Source organism: Netta rufina, assembly GCF_964035555.1.
Source record: "Netta rufina genome assembly, chromosome: Z".
Taxonomy (NCBI): Eukaryota; Metazoa; Chordata; class Aves; order Anseriformes; family Anatidae; genus Netta; species Netta rufina.
This window is the reverse complement of record NC_140126.1, coordinates 78,172,062-78,191,892: the sequence shown is the minus strand read 5'-3', so window position 1 is coordinate 78,191,892 and position 19,831 is coordinate 78,172,062. Positions and strand designations below refer to the sequence as shown.

General features: G+C 48.7%; 1 protein-coding gene across 1 annotated transcript in view; it reads left to right on the top strand.

Annotated features, from left to right (window-relative positions):
* Positions 1 to 3,942: 3,942 nt before the first annotated feature.
* LOC311221341 (endoplasmic reticulum aminopeptidase 1-like) overlaps positions 3,943 to 19,831 on the top strand; it is a 73,290-nt gene continuing 57,401 nt past the window's right edge. Inside the window, exons 1-2 of the mRNA XM_084305244.1 lie at positions 3,943 to 4,559; positions 7,728 to 7,866. Coding sequence (XP_084161370.1) covers positions 4,093 to 4,559; positions 7,728 to 7,866 — 606 coding nt within the window. The 5' untranslated portion in view covers positions 3,943 to 4,092. The remainder of the gene's footprint in view (positions 4,560 to 7,727; positions 7,867 to 19,831) is intronic.

Here is a 19,831-nt window from a genome sequence, read left to right as displayed (position 1 = left end):
AAATCTAAACATAGCACTTACATGAGCTACTATGGACAAAATTAAATCTATCACAACCAATCCAGCACATACAGGAACAATGGTGGTCTGTCAAACCTTCCTGGCCCTGGGTTGACCATGAGGGTAATGATTGAAAAAACTAGGTGATGAGGTGATTCCTGCACCTGTTTGAGCCTCTGGTGTGGGTATAATAAGGGATTGTCCCCAGAATTAGCGATGACAGTGAAAGGTGAATTAACAAAATCTTTGGTGGAGAGGGAAACTGTTAAAAAAATCCATTCCCCTTTTAATTATCCAGTACGGCCAGTTACAAGTGTTAAGGACATGATGGCTTACAGTAAACTACAGAAAGTTGAATGCAGCTACTAAACCATTGACTGTCACAGCACCCAGGCTGTCTGACATACCTAATCTGCTTAATACAGCAGGATTTAAAGGGTGGCTGTCGTTGGTGTTCGAGATATCTTTTGGTCACATTACCATGGCAGGGACAAGACAAATTTGCTTTTACTTTGGAAGTAATAGAGCATTTTTTTGCTCATTTACCCCAGAGGTTTAAGCACAGACCTGCACCAACACATGCTGAATTGGCTAAGACATTAGAAGAAGTAAGGTTACCTGCTGGAATCACATTAATTCGATAGGGAGCTATTGAGTGGGGGCAGTGATGAGCAGCAAGTACAAGAAGGAATGGGCTTCCTCATAGACAGACATATGCCAGCAGTACTCGTATTTGCTACCCACTCTCACAACTGTTTACACTTGCTGGCAGTTGTACTGATTATTGTGCTAAGAAGCTACCCATGAATGGCCAGGGGTATATTCCGAACATAGAGTCAACAAAATATCAACATAATATCAACAAAATTCTCAAATTCACCTTTCCAACCAAATGGCACAAGCATAACACCAGCACTACAGAAAGTACAAATGAGAATTTTGAGTACAACGAGACCTGGACAGGCTGGAGAGCTGGGCAGGAAGAAACCAAATGATATTGTTCGAAATGGCTCAGTCTTCAAAATAGGATTAAATAAAAAAATAGGATTTATTAAAAGAATAGAGGTAAGCAGACAGCGCTGGGTGCACCGGGAGTCTCCGCTCCACCAGGACGCACACCAGTTACATCACGTAGCTGATTTTTATGCTCCTAGACTAATACATATTCATTACTACTTCTAAAAAAAACAGGTTATTATAATTAGCTTCCGGGGTCCTGTCCCTCCTACTGGAGCATGCGCATCAGTCTCCGGTGGTCCCTCTGGGGGTCTCTAGGGGTCTTTCATGCTGAAGGCTCGTAGTCTTCCTCTCCAAGACTTCTTCTTGTCCTTCCCCTTTGTACTCCTTGGCACCGTGTCAAGTTTATACAGCATCCCCTGCAGGTCTTGTCTCCTAGCCGTCCTTCAGCTTCATTTTTTCTTCTTCTTAATCTCTTGGCCACCTGGCCAGATATCAGAGGCCTGCACAGTATCCCATAACAGTCAGTAGTTGTTATCAGTTGTTCTGAAACCCCCAGGCATCAAAGACTTCATACAAACACAAACAGCTTTCTTACTGACACTTCACCAGTAATTAAAACATTCCTCACCAGCCATTCACGGGAACAGTCACACCTATAGCAGTGTTAAGTTAATCTCGAAGAAGACAAAAAAAAGGCTGTAACTGTTAGAAATAGAAGTCTGGAATAACAAAGGCAAACAGGTTCATAAATTTGAGGAGTATTTTCTGAAGACTTGATAAATTGACTAGAATGAGGGGGAGACTGGGACACACTGCATCTGTGGTTCAAGAATTAAATTGCCAGTGCAGGGCCCAGAGGCAGACAGGACTGTTCTTTATGGACACGAATTGTTAAAACATTCCTAACGAGGTTTAACAAGAGCAAGGGTAGAGTCCTGCACCTGGGAAGGAACAACCACATGTATCAGTCCAGGCTGGGGGATGACCTGCTGGAGAGGAGCTCTGAGGAGAAGGACCTGGGGGTCCTGGTGGACGACAGGTTGACCATGAGCCAGCAGTGTGCCCTCGTGGCCAACAGGGCCCATGGGATCATGACGTGCATGAAAAGGAGCGTGGCCAGCAGGGCAGGGGAGGTGATCCTCCCTCTCTACTCTGCCCTGGTCAGGCCTCACCTGGAGTACTGTGTCCAGTTCTGGGCTCCCCGCTACAAAAAAGACAGGGATCTCCTGGGAAGAGTCCAGCGGAGGGCAAGGAAGATGATACGGGGCCTGGAGCATCTTCCCTATGAGGAAAGGCTGAGAGACCTGGGTCTGGTCAGCCTGGGGAAAAGAAGACTGAGGGAGGGATCCTATTTATGTTTATAACATGGCCAACCTCTCTTCAGTGGTTTGTGAGGACTGGACAAGTGGCAATGGCCACAAAATGGAGCCCAGGCAGTTCCACATGAGTATACAAAAGAACTTCTTCATGGTGCGGGTGACGGAGCACTGGGACAGGCTGCCCAGGGAGGTTGTGGAGTCTCCTTCTCTGGAGATATTCAAGGCCCATCTGGATGCCTCCCTGGGCAGCCTGCTCTGAGGAACCTGCTTTGGCAGGGGGCTTGGACCCGATGACCTCTGGAGGTCCCTTCCAACCCCTTCAATTCTGTGATTCTGTGAGAAGAAAAAGATCAGGCTACCAGGCTAGCAGGTCTGTATCTGAGATCTCAAATTGTACCTTCATCCTGATGTTGGTGATGCTCCTGGGGAGAGGTTACCAGCACCACCACGGAGGACCTTCTTTTCCATTTTCAGTTCTTATTGCAGAGGTATCTGAGCCTGTTGTCCTTTACTAGAGATCTGCTCTTTCTGCAGGGTGAGAAACTCTTTTGGTAGTTGTTCTGCTCTGGTCATCTGCCTTGGTCATCCTAGAGTTTCCAGCATTCCTTGGGTGGTTTTGTCCTTCAGCAGTGGTACACATGGACCCAGGAACTTATTTCTGTGCCACAGGAGTGGTTAGAAACGCTTGGAACGGACCAGCCCACCGTGATGACAGAGCGTATTTTCATTTGAACTCCTTTGCAAGGACTCCTTTAAGGCTGGCAGGAATCTCGTGGAGCTGTGGCAAGTCCTGTACCTGTGGAATAACAACCCCAGGCACCTGGACATGCTGTGGGCACCCTGCTGGAGAGCAGCCTGGCAGAAAATGACCTGAGGTTCCTGGTGGACACCACGTTGAACATAAGCCAGCAGTGTGCCCATGCAGCAAGGAAGGCTGATGGCTGGCGAAGCCCTGTGTGAAGCTGGAGAGCTGGGTCCTTTTCTGGGCTTCCATGTACTAGACAGACGTGAGTGTAGCGGAGAGAGTCCAACCAAGATGATCTCTGCTATTTATCAGAAGAAAGGCTGAGAGTGCCCAGCCTGGAGAGGCGGAAGATCAGGGAGATCTCATCAATGTCTATAAACACCTGAAGGGAGGGTGAAGAGAAGACAAGAGCCAGGCTCTTCTCAGTGGTGTCACAAGAGGCAGTGGGCACAAACTGGAGCATGGGAGGCTCCCCCTGATCACAAGGCAGCGCTTCTGTGCTGCGTGGGAGACAGAGCACAGGCACAGGCTGCCCAGAGAGGTGGCGGAGATCTCTTTGGAGATCTCCAAAAGCCTCCTGGTCGTGGTGCCCGGCACCCTGCGCTGTGTGGCAGCTGCAGCAGGCGGCCTCCTGAGGTGCTTCCAGCCGCAGCCTGGCCAGAGGCGCGGCCGTACCGTGCTCTGGGCTTCCCTGCTGAGAGAGGGACTCAGTCCTGACAACAGGTGCTGAGCGAGCAGCTGCTGTGCCGCCCCACGCCTTCCTTAGTGCAGTGCTCACACCCTAAGCCCCTGCTTTGGGGCCGGGCTTCTCCGCCCCCCCGCGGCTTCCATGAGCGGCGGCGGCGCGCTCCGCCCCGCATCCCGCTCGGCTTCGCTTCTTTCTCTTTCACTTTCGCTTCCCGACTGGGTCCTGCTCCCTCTCGGTGTCCCCGTCCTGCCTCGGGCTCTCTCGGTGCCAGCCTCCTGCCTCGGTGCCGGCAGCGCGGAGCGGGGGCTGGGGTCCCGGGGCTGCTATGAGGCGGCGGGCGCAGGGCGGCCTCGTTGCCTCCTCCCTGCGCTAGGTGCAAAATGGCAGCGCCTCGCCCAGCCGCCCCCATGGTGGCCGTGGTGCTGGGCTTGGCCGTGGTGGCCTCTTCCATCGGCGGTGGCCTTGGCGGGGACAGCAGCGCACCGTTTCCCTGGGACAAGGTGAGGCTACCTGAGCACGTCGTCCCGCTGCACTACCAGCTCCTCGTCCACCCGAACCTCACCACGCAGACCTTCACGGGGACAGCTGCCATAGAGCTGACCGTCACCCGTCAAACCAGCGCCGTTATCCTGCACAGCAAGCGTCTGCACGTGGCCAGGGCGGCCATCGGGGCGCAGGAGGCGAGGGTGCTGGAGCAGCAGGCGCTGGAGCAGGTGGCACTGCTCGCCGCCGAGCCGCTGCGGGCCGGCCACAACTACACCGTCACCATCCAGTACACTGCCAACCTCTCCGACTCCTTCCATGGCTTCTACAAAAGCACCTACAGGACCCAGGCAGGAGAACTCCGGTAATCCTCTTCTTTTTCATTAGTAGATATGTCATGGTAGATACCACGTCTAACTGGTTTTAGAATTTGTTGTCGGCTGCTTTGTAATTTCTCTTTGAAATTATCCGTGGCTGAGGTTCCTTTCACACACAAAGCCACACCAGACTGTATATATAATGGGATATCGCAGAGATTGCCATTCTTTCAGGTAGCCGTGGGGTTCTTGGCTGTAGCCTTAGCAGGCCTTAATCCACCGACACGTCCAGCCGTCCTGCAGTGATGTGAGAGGAAGAGTCCGGGGACTCGCTGGGCTCTGACAAGTTGTCTCTTATTGCAGAACCCCTTATCAGGGGGGTTGGTCAAGAAGCTTTATGTATCCACTTCTGTTCCCCACCACAGATTGAGAAATGGTAATTCTTAGCATGCCAAAGATTTTGAAAGTACTTAAATTATCTCATAAATGTGAAATTTATGCAGCAGTTCAGGTCACCGGATGCGAGGAGTGTCTGAACCTGTTGCTGCCATTGGCGGGAGGCAGAGAAACCGCGTGCGTGAGGTGCGAGCAGGTGGATGACCTGGTCCGCATGGTGGCGGAGCTCAAGAAGGAGGTGGAGAGGTTGAAGGCCATCAGGGAGTGTGAGCGAGAGATAGACTTGTGGAGCAACTCCCTGCAGGGCCTCAAGGAGAGGTACTGAGGTGAGACATCCCAAATGGGGGTGGACCCCCTGCCCTGTAGCCGTCGGGCAGAGGGAGGGAATCTGGGAGTTGAGGAGGAATGGAAACAGGTCCCTGCTTGACATCGCAGGCGATGCCCTCCCCTTGCGGCCTCACCTTCCCAGGTGCCCTTACACAACAGGTTTGAGGCCCTGGAGCTCGACAGACCAGTAGCTGAGGAAGAGGTAGCAAGTGTTCCCAGGAGGATGCCTAGGGCGAGGAGGTCGACTCCACGCCTCAGGACTGCCTCCACCAAGAAAGACAGGAGGGTTATTGGTGTTGGAGACTCGATTCTTAGGGGAACAGAGGGTCCTATTTGTCGGCCTGACCCTACCCGTAGGGAAGTGTGCTGCCTCCCTGGGGCCAGGGTCAGGGACGGTGCCAGGAAGCTTCCCAACCTGGTACGCCCCTCTGACTATTATCCTCTTTTGGTAGTCCAGGCGGGCAGTGACAACATTGAGGAGAGAAGCCTGAAGGCTATCAAACGAGACTTTAGGGGGCTGGGTCGGTTAGTGGATGGGGCGGGAGTGCAGGTGGTGTTTTCATCCATCCCTGCGGTGGCAGGGAGGGGAACAAAGAGGACACGGAAAGCCCACCTGTTAAACACGTGGCTCCGGGGCTGGTGCCAACGCAGAAATCTTGTTTTTTTCGATCATGGGGCACTTTACTCAGCACCCGGCCTGATGGCCTCAGACGGGTCGCTATCTTTTAGGGGAAAAAGGATCCTGGGCCAGGAGCTGGCAGGGCTCATTGAGAGGGCTTTAAACTAGGTAGGAAGGGGGATGGGGCTGAAGCAAGGATTGTTGGGGCTGTGCCAGGGGGAGCAATGGCAAGGCCGGGGGATGAGGTAATGGCCCAGTTGAAGTGCATCTACACCAATGCGCGCAGCATGGGTAACAAACAGGAGGAGCTGGAAGCCATCGTGCAGCAGGCAGGCTACGACTTGGTTGCCATCACGGAGACGTGGTGGGACCAGTTGTAGTGGGTTTACATGGCAAGGTTTTGGTAGCAGGGGGCCATAGGGGTGGTTTCTGTGAGAAAGATCTAGAAGCTGACCCATGTTTGGGAAGGGCCCCATTGTTTTCCCGAGCTGAGCCAATAAGCGATGTTGTTTTGCGCCTCTGTGAGAGCATATTTAAGACAGGGAAAAAAATGCTGCGCCTCACAGCAGCCGGGAGAGTCAAGGGAGTGAGGAACAGCCTTGCAGGTGCTAAGGTCAGTGTAGAGGGAGGGGGAGAAGTGCTCCAGGCGCCGGAGCAGATGTCCCCTGCGGCCTGTGGTGAGGAGCATGGTGAAGCAGGATGTCCCCCTGCAGCCCATGGAGTACCACGGTGGAGCAGGGTCCCCCGCTGCAGCCCGTGGAGGAGACCACGGTGGAGCAGGTGGCCCTGCACCGACTGAGGCTGCCGCCTGTGGAAGACCCCTGCCGGAGCAGATTCCGGGCCGGACCTGTGGCCCGTGGAGAGGAGCCCACGCAGGAGCAGGTGACCTGGCAGGAGCTGCTGCCCGTGGGGGAGCCAGGTTGGAGCAGTTTTCTCCTGAGGGATGGACCCCGTGGTACGGACCCATATCTGGAGCAGTTCTGGAAGAGCTGCTGCCTGTGGGAAGCCCACGCCGGATCAGTTCATCAAGGACTGCATCCCGTGGGTGGGACCCCATAGTAGAAGGGACGAGAGTGACCGAGAAGGAGCGGCAGAGAAGAAGCGCTGTAGACTGACCATAACCCCCATTCCCCCGTTCCCCTGCGCCGCTCAGGGGGAGGAGGTGGAAGAGGGTGGATGGGGGGGAAGGTGCTTTTGGTTTCTTTCCTTTGTTTCTCACTTCTCTAGCTTGTTAGTTAATATGCAATAAATCTTACTATCTCCTTATGCCGAGTCTGTTTTGCCCGTTACAATAATTACTGAGTGATTTTCTCATCCTTGTCTCAACCCTTGAGCCCTTTTCACATATTTTCTCCCCATTCCTCTTTGAGGAGGGGGAGTGAGGGAGCGGCTGTGGTGGAGCTCGGCTGCCCACTCGAGCGGAACCACGGCACTTAGTTACAAGAGATTAGGAAAAGGCGGAGGTGCTCAATGCCTTCTTTGCCTCAGTCTTTAGCGGCACTACCGGTTGTTCTCTGGATACCCAGTACCCTGAGCTGGTGGAAGGGGATGGGGAGCAGGATGTGGCCCTCACCATCCATGAAGAGCTGGTTGGTGACCTGCTACGGCACTTGGATGTGCACAAGTCGATGGGGCCGGATGGGATCCACCCAAGGGTACTGAGTGAACTGGCAGAGGAGCTGGCCAAGCCACTGTCCATCATTTATCAGCAGTCCTGGCGATTGGGGGAGGTCCCAGTTGACTGGCGGCTAGCAAATGTGACGCCCATCTACAAGAAGGGCCGGAGGGCAGAAATTACTTGATTTTCACACAAGGTGGTCAACACTTTGCATATGAAGGCATGTGGACTAAAGGTTTTCTCTTTTTTCCTTACAGTGCTCGCAGCAACGCATTTTGAGCCAACATTTGCAAGAACAGCCTTCCTGTGTTTCGATGAACCAGCTTTCAAAGCCAGATTTTCAGTTAAGATTAGGAGGGAACCAAAGCACCTTGCGCTGTCCAATATGCCCCTTGTAGGTGGATACATTCAATGTTGTGCTGTTGCTTGATGACCTTTAAAAAAGAAAGTAAAAGGAGAAGAGAATACCTAGGAAGTTGCTGTTCATGGGAATATTGACCTAAAGATTGTGTCAGTTCTTTTCTGAGAGTAAATGATTGCTGGTGGTGTTGATACACAGTTATAAAGGAATGCAACGGATGTTGCATCCTAGGGGTTCCTGTTCTCTGCAGTGGTCTGAGAACAATGTAATCTCGCTAACCTTTATTTTACTCATAAAATGCTTTCAGTCTTTGTCTTAGATTTTAAGAATTAATATTAAAATGTATCTGAATACGGACACAATATTATTCAGGACCATATATATATATATATATATATATATATATTAAACAAACAAAAAAAAAATGTTATTTTGGCCTTCAAAAAATGTCTGTGAAAGTGGAGTATGTGTAATACCTACAAATATGGTTTGCAGTTACAAATATATAGGCGTATGTAGGGTGGGTCACATGTCATACATTTGGTCTTACTCTGTGCATAAGAGATTCTTCACAAATTCTTCTGCATTATTGATTCATGATTTGCCAGGAAACTAACCCTTATAAATGTACCAAGTACATTTCAAAAAAATGAAGTCTTTTGGAAGTTGGTCAAAAACAAACTAACAAACAAACAAAACAGTTCTTGCATTGAAAAGTGGATAAAATAATGAATGAATGGTGGGTGCCAGTATTAGTATTCCAATGTGGCTAAATATACTCCAAGTCTAAGTTAGTTACCTAAGGCGAATCAAAAGGGAAAACTCTAACAGGCGACTCATTTTGTCTTGAAATAGATATCTGAGAGAGCTGAGTCATTGTTTGGAGTAGTTTATTTCTCTCATGTGTAACAAGTGATGTTTAGATTTAGACAACTTCTGATCAACTCAAGTGTGATCTTAATTAGATCGACGTGCTGGCAGACACTGAGGAAAATTAAAGCATTTGAATGAGTATCTATATCTAGTTTTAGCAACGTTGAAGTAACACTTACGAGTGAAACTACCTGTATGTTTCTGTTTTCTTTGTGTGGGGACGGGCTGGCACAGGGTTGACTTCTTTCCAACTTGTCTTTAAAATTGTCTTAGTGAAACTGAAAAGAAACACGTTGATTTTTGGTGCCAAAGTCCTTAGAGGTACTACCGGATGATGAGCTGTGCTTGTCTTTTTTTAGATGAAGACTGTGAATATAAATTCATGGCTTGTTGAAGACCATTTTGATACCAGTGTCAAGATGAGTACCTACCTCGTGGCCTTTATTGTTTCCGATTTCAAGTCCATCAGCAAAATATCCAGTCATGGAGTTAATGTAACTATTCTGATTTTCTAAGAGCTTATTTTATAACAAAATCTATATGGAAACATACAGTGTACTTTCAAGCTAAATTGTTGGATTTATACATTGTGAAGTTTTACATGAACGAGAGGAGAGAAAAACGTTGGCTTTGGAATTGGATTATTAGTTTGCATTAAGACTAATTTTACTAATTCCAAAAGTTTTTGGTAATATGCTTTCTTTTTATATACTTACGTGCATTGGTAATGTTGTTTCAAGTAAGACTGTTTGATTAAAAGGAAATTAAATATAGTTTTATTGGAGAATCAGGAATAAAACAGAACAGTGGTAGTTAAACAGCTCTGTCTTGGTAGGGGATGGAAGGTATAGATGTCCTTTTACAGGCATAGTGGTTCTGGAGGATAAAGTAAAATTCTCATTTCTAATTTTGAACATATCTGTATCTGGATTTTTTAAAAGTAACTTTTGTACGAAAGCTGTTAGGTATGTGCTCTTCTGTCACTTTTCATGACCACTCACTCTGTGTTAAAGAACAAATTCTGTAAACTTTTGATGCTGGCATTTAAATACTGCCTGCTTGTTTACTGTAGATTTCTGTATACACGGTACCAGAGAAGATCCACCAAGCTGATTATGCCCTGGATGCGGCAGTAAAACTTTTAGACTTTTATGAGGATTACTTCAGCATTTCATATCCCTTACCTAAACAAGGTAAGTGTTACCTAATTTAATGTATATTCAAGAATAGCATTAAGAATAGAGAGTAAAATTGCATAAAATCAATGAGTTAGGTAAGACTGGGACAATTTTGGCTCCCATGTTTTTAAACTGTCTGCTTCGTGTAACTTAAGAGTATGTTGAAAAGCTTCACTGAGAACGGAAAATCCTTCTATAGAGAACTTTTTAAAGGTATGTTTTTGCTGTTACATTTAGGAGAAGCCTTAAAGAAGGTGTGATGTGGGAGCTGTTGTGAAGTGGGATGAGCAGGTGACTGGGTTCTTTACTGGGTCAAACAATCCTAGCAGTTTATTAATGCTTCCCTCCCGCCCTCCTCCTTCCTCCCCCCTCCACCAGATTTAGCAGCTATTTCTGATTTCCAGTCTGGTGCTATGGGAAACTGGGGATTGACCACATATCGGGAATCCGCATTGTTGTATGACCCTGATAAATCCTCAGCATCTTCTAGACTTTGGATTACTATGATAATAGCCCAGGAACTGGCTCATCAGGTGAGATTTAGGAGCAACAATAAAGGATCAGAAGGGACCCACAGAGTGGTCACAGCTGTGTGGATGGAGAGATATTTGAGAATATAGACTGAAAAGAGCTGTTTCTTGTTTGAGGGTGTTCATCCCTGAATCACGCGACTGTTCCCAATAAAGTCTCGTTGGGCTTCATAGACATGCAGGGCTGTAACCCAAATCTGTATAGTTCAGTAGCTGTAGTGCTCTGGGGACTTTGCACCATTGCTAACCCTCGAAATTAATTGCAAGCCATGAATATAGTTAAAAAAGTTAGGAATTGTTACAGGTTTATGCGTGGCTCTCCTATCAAACCTGGTTTATGTATAAAGTTTCATGGAATTGTAATGGAAACCCATGCTGTGGAGTATTACCATTAAAATAAGAAATGAAATAGAAAGAGGCCAGAGTAAGCTGCATTACTACAAAAATGTGCCTTAAATGTCAGTGCCATGCTATAAAGTCAATTTCATATCAGTCAGTAGCAGCTTTTGTGAAAAACTGTGTATTTAAATTAAAAGTGTTGTTGCTGTTGTTTCAGTGGTTTGGCAACCTAGTTACCATGGAGTGGTGGAATGACCTGTGGTTAAATGAAGGGTTTGCAAAATTCATGGAGTTTATGTCGGTCAACATTACCCATCCAGAACTGAAAGTTGTAAGCAGCATTTACTGTATTTTTATTTTATATTTCCATTCTAAGTTCACTAATTTGTAAAGGTTAAGACCAAGCATGTTTGTGCTGTGAAATAGTTTTTGCTTTCCCTTTGAAAGAACTGTCTGATCTTAACTCGACGGGTAAGAATGTTGATTTTATTGTATCTAATTATTTCAAAAACTGGTGATGGAAGTTAATGATTGCAATCAAAGTATATTCTCTTTTCAAAAGCTATTTAGACTTCGGAAAGTATAAAGGCATTGCTAGTTAGTCAAGGGAGGTGATTGTCCCGCTCTACTCTGCGCTGGGGTGGCCTCACCTCGAGCACTGTGTGCAGTTCTGGGCACCGCAGTACAAAAAGGATGCCAAAGTGTTGGAGAGTGTCCAGAGGAGGGCTACAAAGATGGCGAAGGGCCTAGAGGGGAAGACGTATGAGGAGAGGCTGAGGGCACTGGGCCTGTTCAGCCAGGAGAAGAGGAGGCTGAGGGGGGACCTCATCGCGGTCTACAGCTTCCTCACGAGGGGGAGTGCAGAGGCAGGCACCGACCTATTCTCTGTAATCACCAGTGATAGGACCTGCAGAAATGGTGTCAAGCTGTGGCAGGAGAGGTTCAGGCTCGACAACAGGAAGAGGTTCTTCACCGAGAGGGTAGTCGCACACCTGAACAGGCTTCCCAGGGAAGTAGTCACAGCTCCAAGCCTGTCGGAGTTGAAGAAGCGATTGGACTGTGCTCTTAGTCATGTGGTCTGACTTTTTGGGTAGACCTGTGCGGTGCCAGGAGTTGGACTTGATGATCCTTATGGGTCCCTTCCAACTCGGGGTATTCTATGATTCTATGAAATTATTTTTTTTCCCTCATGTATAATCAGACTTAAATCCTAATGAAGACCCCCAAATCCTCCCGCTAGCTTTAGCACACGTTCAATATATGAAACTTTGCAAGTATGCCTAGTTCAAAGTAGTGAAACGAACAGTGCACTGGGAAGATCTATGCAGAAACTTGCCATAAAACTGCAGTGGAATAATAATGAAGCAATATAATAATGAAGGAATTCATCATTTGCTTTTTTTTTTTTTTTTTTTTTCCCTTTGGTTTGTTTTGTGGTTACTAACCGTTCATTTTGTCATCAAACTTTTGGAACGTGTGCATGTCTTTTTGGAGTTATTTTTAAGTCTCACTAGCTGGAGTATTAAAGTTGGTTTAGAAGGGTAGAGGCAGTTTGCCTCTCTATATTCCTTTCCTTTCCTTTCCTTTCCTTTCCTTTCCTTTCCTTTCCTTTCCTTTCCTTTCCTTTCCTTTCCTTTCCTTTCCTTTCCTTTCCTTTCCTTTCCTTTCCTTTCCTTTCCTTTCCTTTCCTTTCCTTTCCTTTCCTTTCCTTTCCTTTCCTTTCCTTGCCTTGCCTTGCCTTGCCTTGCCTTGCCTTGCCTTGCCTTGCCTTGCCTTGCCTTGCCTTGCCTTGCCTTGCCTTGCCTTGCCTTGCCTTGCCTTGCCTTGCCTTGCCCTTCCCCTTCCCCTTCCCCTTCCCCTTCCCCTTCCCCTTCCCCTTCCCCTTCCCCTTCCCTTCCCTTTCCTGCTCTGTAATGAAACCGAAGATATGTTTGGCTTTCCTTATGGGATTTCAACATCATGTAGAATGGACTGAAATATGAACTAATAGGAATTCAGTAGTCACTAAGCAAAATTTGGTAGTAATAATCATTTTTGTCTCCTATTAGGAAGATTATTTCTTATCAAACTGTTTTGATGCCATGGAAGTGAATGCATTAAATTCATCACATCCTGTGTCTACTCCTGTGGAAGATCCAGCTCAAATTTTAGAAATGTTTGATGATGTTTCTTACGTGAAGGTAAAATCTGTAACTGATTTCATTCTCAGTTGTACTGATTGTACTATACGTCTGCATTGTACTGATTTCAGTCAGTCCTTTATACAAAACATCCCTGAACCGTGGTGTTAATATACTTTTTAATGTTGTTTTGATCTTTATATTCTATCTCAATCCTAGTCCAAAACTCCTGCATGTAGTTCAAATTGTGGTTTCCTGTTCCATCTATAAAAAGAGGAGGTTTTTGCCCCTTCTTATCTGTTGTGTATCAATTTAAACATTAAAACATTATTTTAGGTGCTTAAACCAACCAGCGTTTTTCATTGGAGCCTTCTCTATATAGTAATTGAAAAAATAATAGCATATTTTACTCAATCCAAAATATATTTAAGGAAATAAGGAAAGCCAAATTACCGTTTAAATATATATAAAACCCAATTATTTCTCATCAGACAGACATACAAATTTGAACTGCTGTTTAGGTTAGCCTGCTGAAAATTTTCTGAAAGAAGCATCTTGCTATCTAGGGAGTGGTTTTGTAAACATTTTGTCACACTCTTTTTCAGGGATCCTGTATATTAAATATGTTGAAGGACTACCTGACTGATGATGTTTTTAAAGCTGGACTTGTGCAGTACCTGCAGAAGTACAGCTATCAAAACGCAAAAAATGAAGATTTGTGGAACAGTATGACAAATGCAAGTATTTCTTATTCTCTTTTTTTTTTTTCTTTTTTGTTTTTTCCCCCCAAATTTCATAGCTTTTTGTGAATAGTGTGTTTGTGTAGTATATTAATGAGGACTATGACCAATACTTATGGTAATGATATCAAAAACAGATGACCAACACTTTCTTCTACAGATCTGTCCCACAGCAGGTACTGATAAAAGTGCACAACAAGGTGATGGCTTTTGCAGAAGGAACCAACAGTCATCTTCAAATGCAGTAAGCATCTAGTTTTTTACTCATCAATACTTGAGAGTTTGGTATTTATCTGAGTCCTCTCATGTTACTATACTGTGCTGTGGCATCGGTATGTGTACAGACAGAAATCCTACCTCTGTGCCTAGGGCTGACTGGAAAACAGCACTATTTAAAGAGATGTCACTAACTATGTAAAAGTGTCCCGAAAAAGAACAGCCAGAGTTGTCATTGATATCCCATGTTCCAATCTAAACTTTACTATGCTGAGGTTACAAATTTACAGCAGTTTTTATGAAGTTCTTAGCTACTAAATTCATTGTCTATGCACTCCATCTTCCTCCTCTTCTTACGTATCCAAGCTTGTCCATGATTTTTATTGCAACTTTTTCACCGGTAAGAAGACGTCGTCCAAGCTTTACCTTCGCAAACCCACCTAAAATTGAAAACACGGACATTTAAGCGCGGCGCCCAACGGGAGGGAGGGAGGGAAGGAGGGAAGGAGGGAGGGAGGGAGGCGCAGCGGGGCGGCCATGTTGGGAGGGTCAGCGCTGCTGCTCTGCACCCTGCGGGGTCTGGGGGAGGGTGGGGAAGGAGGAACATGGTGATGCGCAAGGCCAGGGGGCCTGAGGAGATGGATCTGTGGGTCCTGAGTGAGTGGGCAGGCATTGCCCATCACCAGGCTGGGCAACCAGATCCAGTGGGTGGCACCCCTGGCCATGGCAGGGGGAGTGGAACTAGGTGGTCTTTGAGGCCCCTTCCAACCTGAGCCACTCGACATTTCTATGAGTGTAGGATTCCGTGATTCTATGAAGAAGACCAAGACACTGTCTGTGGCAGGGTCACAACTCTTTATTGGGATGACAACCACATTTGCCCTGCTAAAGGCGCGGGGGCCTCTTGCAGGGCTGGGGAGAGTCCGGGTCGCTGTCGGCTCTCCTCTTCGGGGGGCGCCGCGGCCCCCCAGGTGAGCTGTCCCTGCCCTGGCCAGGAGGAGAGGGCCCGTGGCTTGTGCCCGGCACCGCAGCCTGTTCTGCTTCCTCCTCTTCAGGCTCTGAGAAGAGCTCCTCCTGCTCCTCAGGGATGGGTGCAGCGCGCGGGTGGCCAGGACCCCCAGGCAGGGCGGCACTGGAGACGCTGGGCAGCTCCTCGATGTCCAAATCCTCCGCGCTGCTGGAGGAGAGCAGGCTGGTGACAGGAGTGTCCCGGGGGGAGGCAGCAGGGCTGGGGGTGGCCTCCAGGCTGTCTTCGGGCTCCCAGGTGTCTTGGGAGCCCTCGAGGTCCACCTCAGGGCCGTTGTACACGTAGAGCTGGCTGGCAGGACGCGGTTCCAGGAAGCCCAGCTCCTCGAGGTACTCCTCGCTGCACGTCTCCTCCATGATGGAGATGAGCCGCTGCACAAAGCTCACCGTGTGGCCCTGCAGCAACGGCTGCAGCTCCTGCACCAAGGCGTGCTCATCGAGCCCACAGCGGCACAGCCAAGCGACGATGTTGGCCTCCAGCATGTCCTGGTCCCACCAGGCAGCGTCGAACAGCTCCCTGGCTTGCTGGCGCACCCAGGAGCGCAGCGGACCCAGGACTTCTAGGTGCTCCCTGAAGAGCTCTGCCCATTCCTCGGGCGGGAGGCCTCTCACGGCAGGCTGGGGCATGGGCTCTGCAGCCCCCTGCTCGTCCTGGGGGCTGTCGTCTTGCGCCTCTGCTTCGGGGGCCACCTGCACCTCCAGGAAGTCGTCTTCCGCCCAGATGGAGTAGCGGATGGAGGTGATGTGCTGCCTGCAGAGGGGGCAGGTGCTGCTTCTCTTGGCCCAGCGCATGATGCACCCGAAGCAGAAGTGGTGCACACAGGGGAGGACGTAGCTGGGCTCCTTGGGGACCCCCTGGCACACAGGGCAAGTGATGTCCTGGGCCTCACTTGCCATGGTGTCGGCTCGCTGCAGCGGGCTGGGGAGAGCTGCAGATGGGGAGCTGCTTCCCCTGGCTGGCACCGCTGCGACAGCTGATGTGCGCTGCAAGAAGGAGAGAGGTCAGGGTCAGTGGCTGAGCCAGGGCAGGCAGCGGCAGTGCCCCGGCCCCTCAGCAGGACAAAACCCCAAGCCGAGCCCCGGGGCACGTGTCCCCGCACAGCTCACCTGCACTGCTGCGAGCACTCCCTCCACAGCCCCGGCTGCCTGAGCCAGGCAGGGCCGGGGAAACGCAGGCACTGGCTGCGGGGACGGGCACCGAGAGCAGTTGCCGACGGCCCCACAGCACAGCTCCAACAAATCTCACAAGAGATCCTTGCTCGGTACTCCAAGCCTCGCACACACGCTCAGCAGGAGTCCAGGCACGAGCCAGGCTGGGCCAGGCTCTGCCGGCGCCCCAAGATAAGCAGCGAGGGCCGTGAGGTCACAGCCCATTGCTGGCTGACCTCACAGCCCATCGCTGGGTGACCTCAGAGCCCAGCACTCTGGGTGACCCCCAAAAACCAAAGCACGTGTCTGAAAGCACTTGCCAGACATTTGGTGAACCCCGGCAGCTTGGCTGCCATGACCACTTCACTGGGAGGCCTGTTTCAGTGGCCAAGCCCCGTGTTGGTGTACAATCTTCTCCTCGCCTGCAGCCAGACCCTCCACTGTCCCATCTCCTTGCCATTCCCTCGAGTTTTGTCAGTGGCCCCAGAGAGCAGAGCTCAGCGCCAGCCCCTCTGCTGCCCTGCTGAGGAAGCTGCTGGCCGCCATGAGGCCTCCCCTCAGTCTCGTGCAGGCTGAGCAAACACGCGGACCTCATGTGCTCCTCATCCATCTTACTCTCCCGATCCTTCACCACTTCGAAGCCCTCCTTTGGACACTCTCCAATAACCTGATGTCCTTCTGTTAGTGTGCTGCCCAAAAGTGCACCCAGAACAGGACTCGAGGTGCTGCTGAAAGAGCGCAGAGCAGAGCACAGCAATCCGTGCCCCCGCCCAGCTGGCGATGCCATGCTGGAGGCAGCCCAGGATGCTGTTGCCCCTCCTGGCTGCCAGGGCCCCTGCTTGAATCCCGTTCAACTTGCCATCGACCAAAACGCCCAGATCCCTCTCTGCAGGGCTGCGCTCCAGCCTCTCGTCCCCCTGACTGTCCATACAGCCAGGGTTGCCCCTTGCCAGGCGTGGAATCCCTCACTCGCTCTTGCTAAACCTCATATGCCTGGGCATTGCCCAGCTCTCTGCTTTGTCAAGGTCTCTCTGCAAAGCCTTCCTCCCCTCTATGGAGTCAGCCACTCCTTCCTGTTTAGCATCATGCCTAAACGGACTCCATATACCCTCAAGTCCTACATGCGAGTCAGTTGGGACAACTGAAGAGAACAGGCTGAAGAGAACAGGCCCCAAAATGGAGGCCTGCACAAGCCCCTGTGACTGGCCACCAGCCTGATGCAACCCCATTTACAAGAACCCTTGGAGCACGACCCGTCAGCCCCTTGTTCACCCATCGCATTATGCATTGCTCTAGCTGTGTGCTGCCCAATTTGTCCAGAAGGAGACAGCGAGAAACAGTCTTGAAGCTGTGCTGAAATCCAAACAGGTGCCATCAGCTGGCTTCCCTTGGGCAACCAGATGGTTGGCCACTTCATCAAAAGAAATCAATGGGGGTGGGCAAGTGATGGGGAGGGGACATCGATAGGGCAGCTGACCTAAACCAACCAAAGGGACATTCCAGAGCACCTGATGCCACACTCAGCAATAAACAGGGGAGCTCCCGTGGGGAAGGGGGCTGTTCCTCCTCAACAACCACTACATGTTTTGATGCCCTGCTTCCCAGGACATGGCTGAACATCGCTCGTTGATGGGAAGTAGAGAATATTTCCTTTTCCTTCTCTCTGCGCTTCCCCGCGGCCTTATTGTTTCTTTTGTTTCTTTTTCTCCCCATTCCCCTGCCCTTTAATTCAACCATTCTCATCTCCAGCCTCTTTGTGCTATATTTTCTCCCCCAATTTAATAGCCACTCTCCTGGGTTCGCAATAAGTGAACTAATTTTAATTCCTACCTCGCTTTTTTAATTATTTTAAAACAGCATCAGCAAGGTCTGTGCGACACCAGAACACCCTTATATAACACCCAAAGAATTGCCATCTCCCTTTGGTGATTTGTACCACCGTGCCTGCTGTTTGTTATCATCGCACCATGCCCTGCTGAGATAGCTTGGCTTTGTCTTGCTGCCCTCCTTGTAGTTACGAGAAGGCTGCCCTGAGGCTCCTCTGCAGTCTGACCAAACATCTTTGCCTCAGCCCCTCCTCACTGAGCAAGGGCCCCAACCCCTGAGCATTGTGAAATTGCCTACAATGCATTTCTAAGGATCTCACTAATGGGTTTTTGAAGACATAATTGAAATTCTTCCTCCGTGGAAAGGAACCCATGATGGAGCAAAACACAAGTTTTCATACAAGCATGTTGGACGTGCTTATGGTTTATCTCATTTCTGTGTCTCAGAGAATTGCTTGTTCGGCTAACAATTTGACCTCTTTGAAAGCGTTTGTCCTGACGGTCTCTCAGTTGTTTGCCAATGCCTCCTGCTGGCCACTGGCTGCCGCTGTTTGTCTAGGTAAAGAACAGCTTGTTGCACACGCACCCACCGTCAGTTTTAAGCGGCTCTGGCAAAGACGTGCATGCCTGATGTAGCTTTGCATATTTAAGAAGAGATAAAAGTGTAGCTTCCACTCAAGTGAAAAACCTCATCTGCACACAGCCTTTCCTATGTGAGTTCAGAACCTCTCACCAAGGAGGGCCGAGATGCTGAAGTTGCTGAAGTTGTGTGACTTTCTCCGTTTACTCACGGCAACATTTAGCCGTGATGCTAACTAAAATACAAAACGTGAAATCTTGGATAATTAGGGACTCCGCCTGCGGCATATCACAACAGTGTCATGGTCAGATGTGTCTCGGTGAGACAACCTGAAAGCCTCATGCTTGAATGTAGTGTGTGTTCTTGCAGCAGGGACACCTCAACGAGGACTGCGTGACAGAGCTTTCCGTGTTTCACAACCAGAGCAGGGAGAGTATATCGGAATTAATATCAGAGGTAAGAAATACATGTTGTTAATTTGTTGTAATTAAGCATGCTGATACTGTAAGTAACCTTAGCGTATTGGCAGCCTCATGGTCCCTTATTCTCAGGCGTGAGTTTTGCTGTGCTTTTCCAACCTACGGAATCCCCACAGAATTTCAGATCTGTCAGTACAGCTCTGAAGCTCAAATTTGCCTTTTCTTTTTCCTCCTTTCATTGTGTTTCCTAAGCCTTATTGATATTTTCTACCATGCTGATATCCTTATGAATTTCTGAAAGGCAAAATAGACTCGCCCTAAAGATGTCTGGATGAACAACAGATTTCATGCACTGGCTGAACTCCGTGCTTTGAAATGTTCTGATAGCGGAGGGAAAACTTTCAGTGCATCGCTCAGCCAGGCTATAAAATAAGCGTGGGGGAATTACTTTTCACAAACTTTGAAAGAAGTGAATCCGTTCCTGTCCCATTGGAATATAAATGACAAAAGCTGAGCTGACTAGCTGTAGAGGAATTGTACCAATGTGTTAGTGGTGATATTCTAACCTGGTAGAAGAGACTTACAAGATGAGGTGGACTCCGGCCTTAATGTGAAGCTGAAAATTGTCCTTTGAAATTTATTTTTTTTTTATTCTACTGTATAGAATGAAGACTTGGGATAAAATCTTTCACATAACTGTAGCAGAAACAGACTTTTAAAGTATGTGTTCTACTTAAAATGGATAAATTTTGGAGTAAACATTGTGGTTTGTTTGTTTGTTTTTGTTTGTTTGTTTGTTTGTTTTTCAGTTACAGGAAATACAGGAAATAATCTGAATAATCTGCTCACAGGAGGAAACAGCTTGTCCAATTAAGTTTTGGCATTTACACCGGCCTTTACTAGGGGACTTCTATTGCCTTATAACTTATTCAGGCTAATGGTATTATGCTGCAAACCTGGCAAGCATTTTTCTTGCAGTCCTCATAGCAGTTGTGATACTGA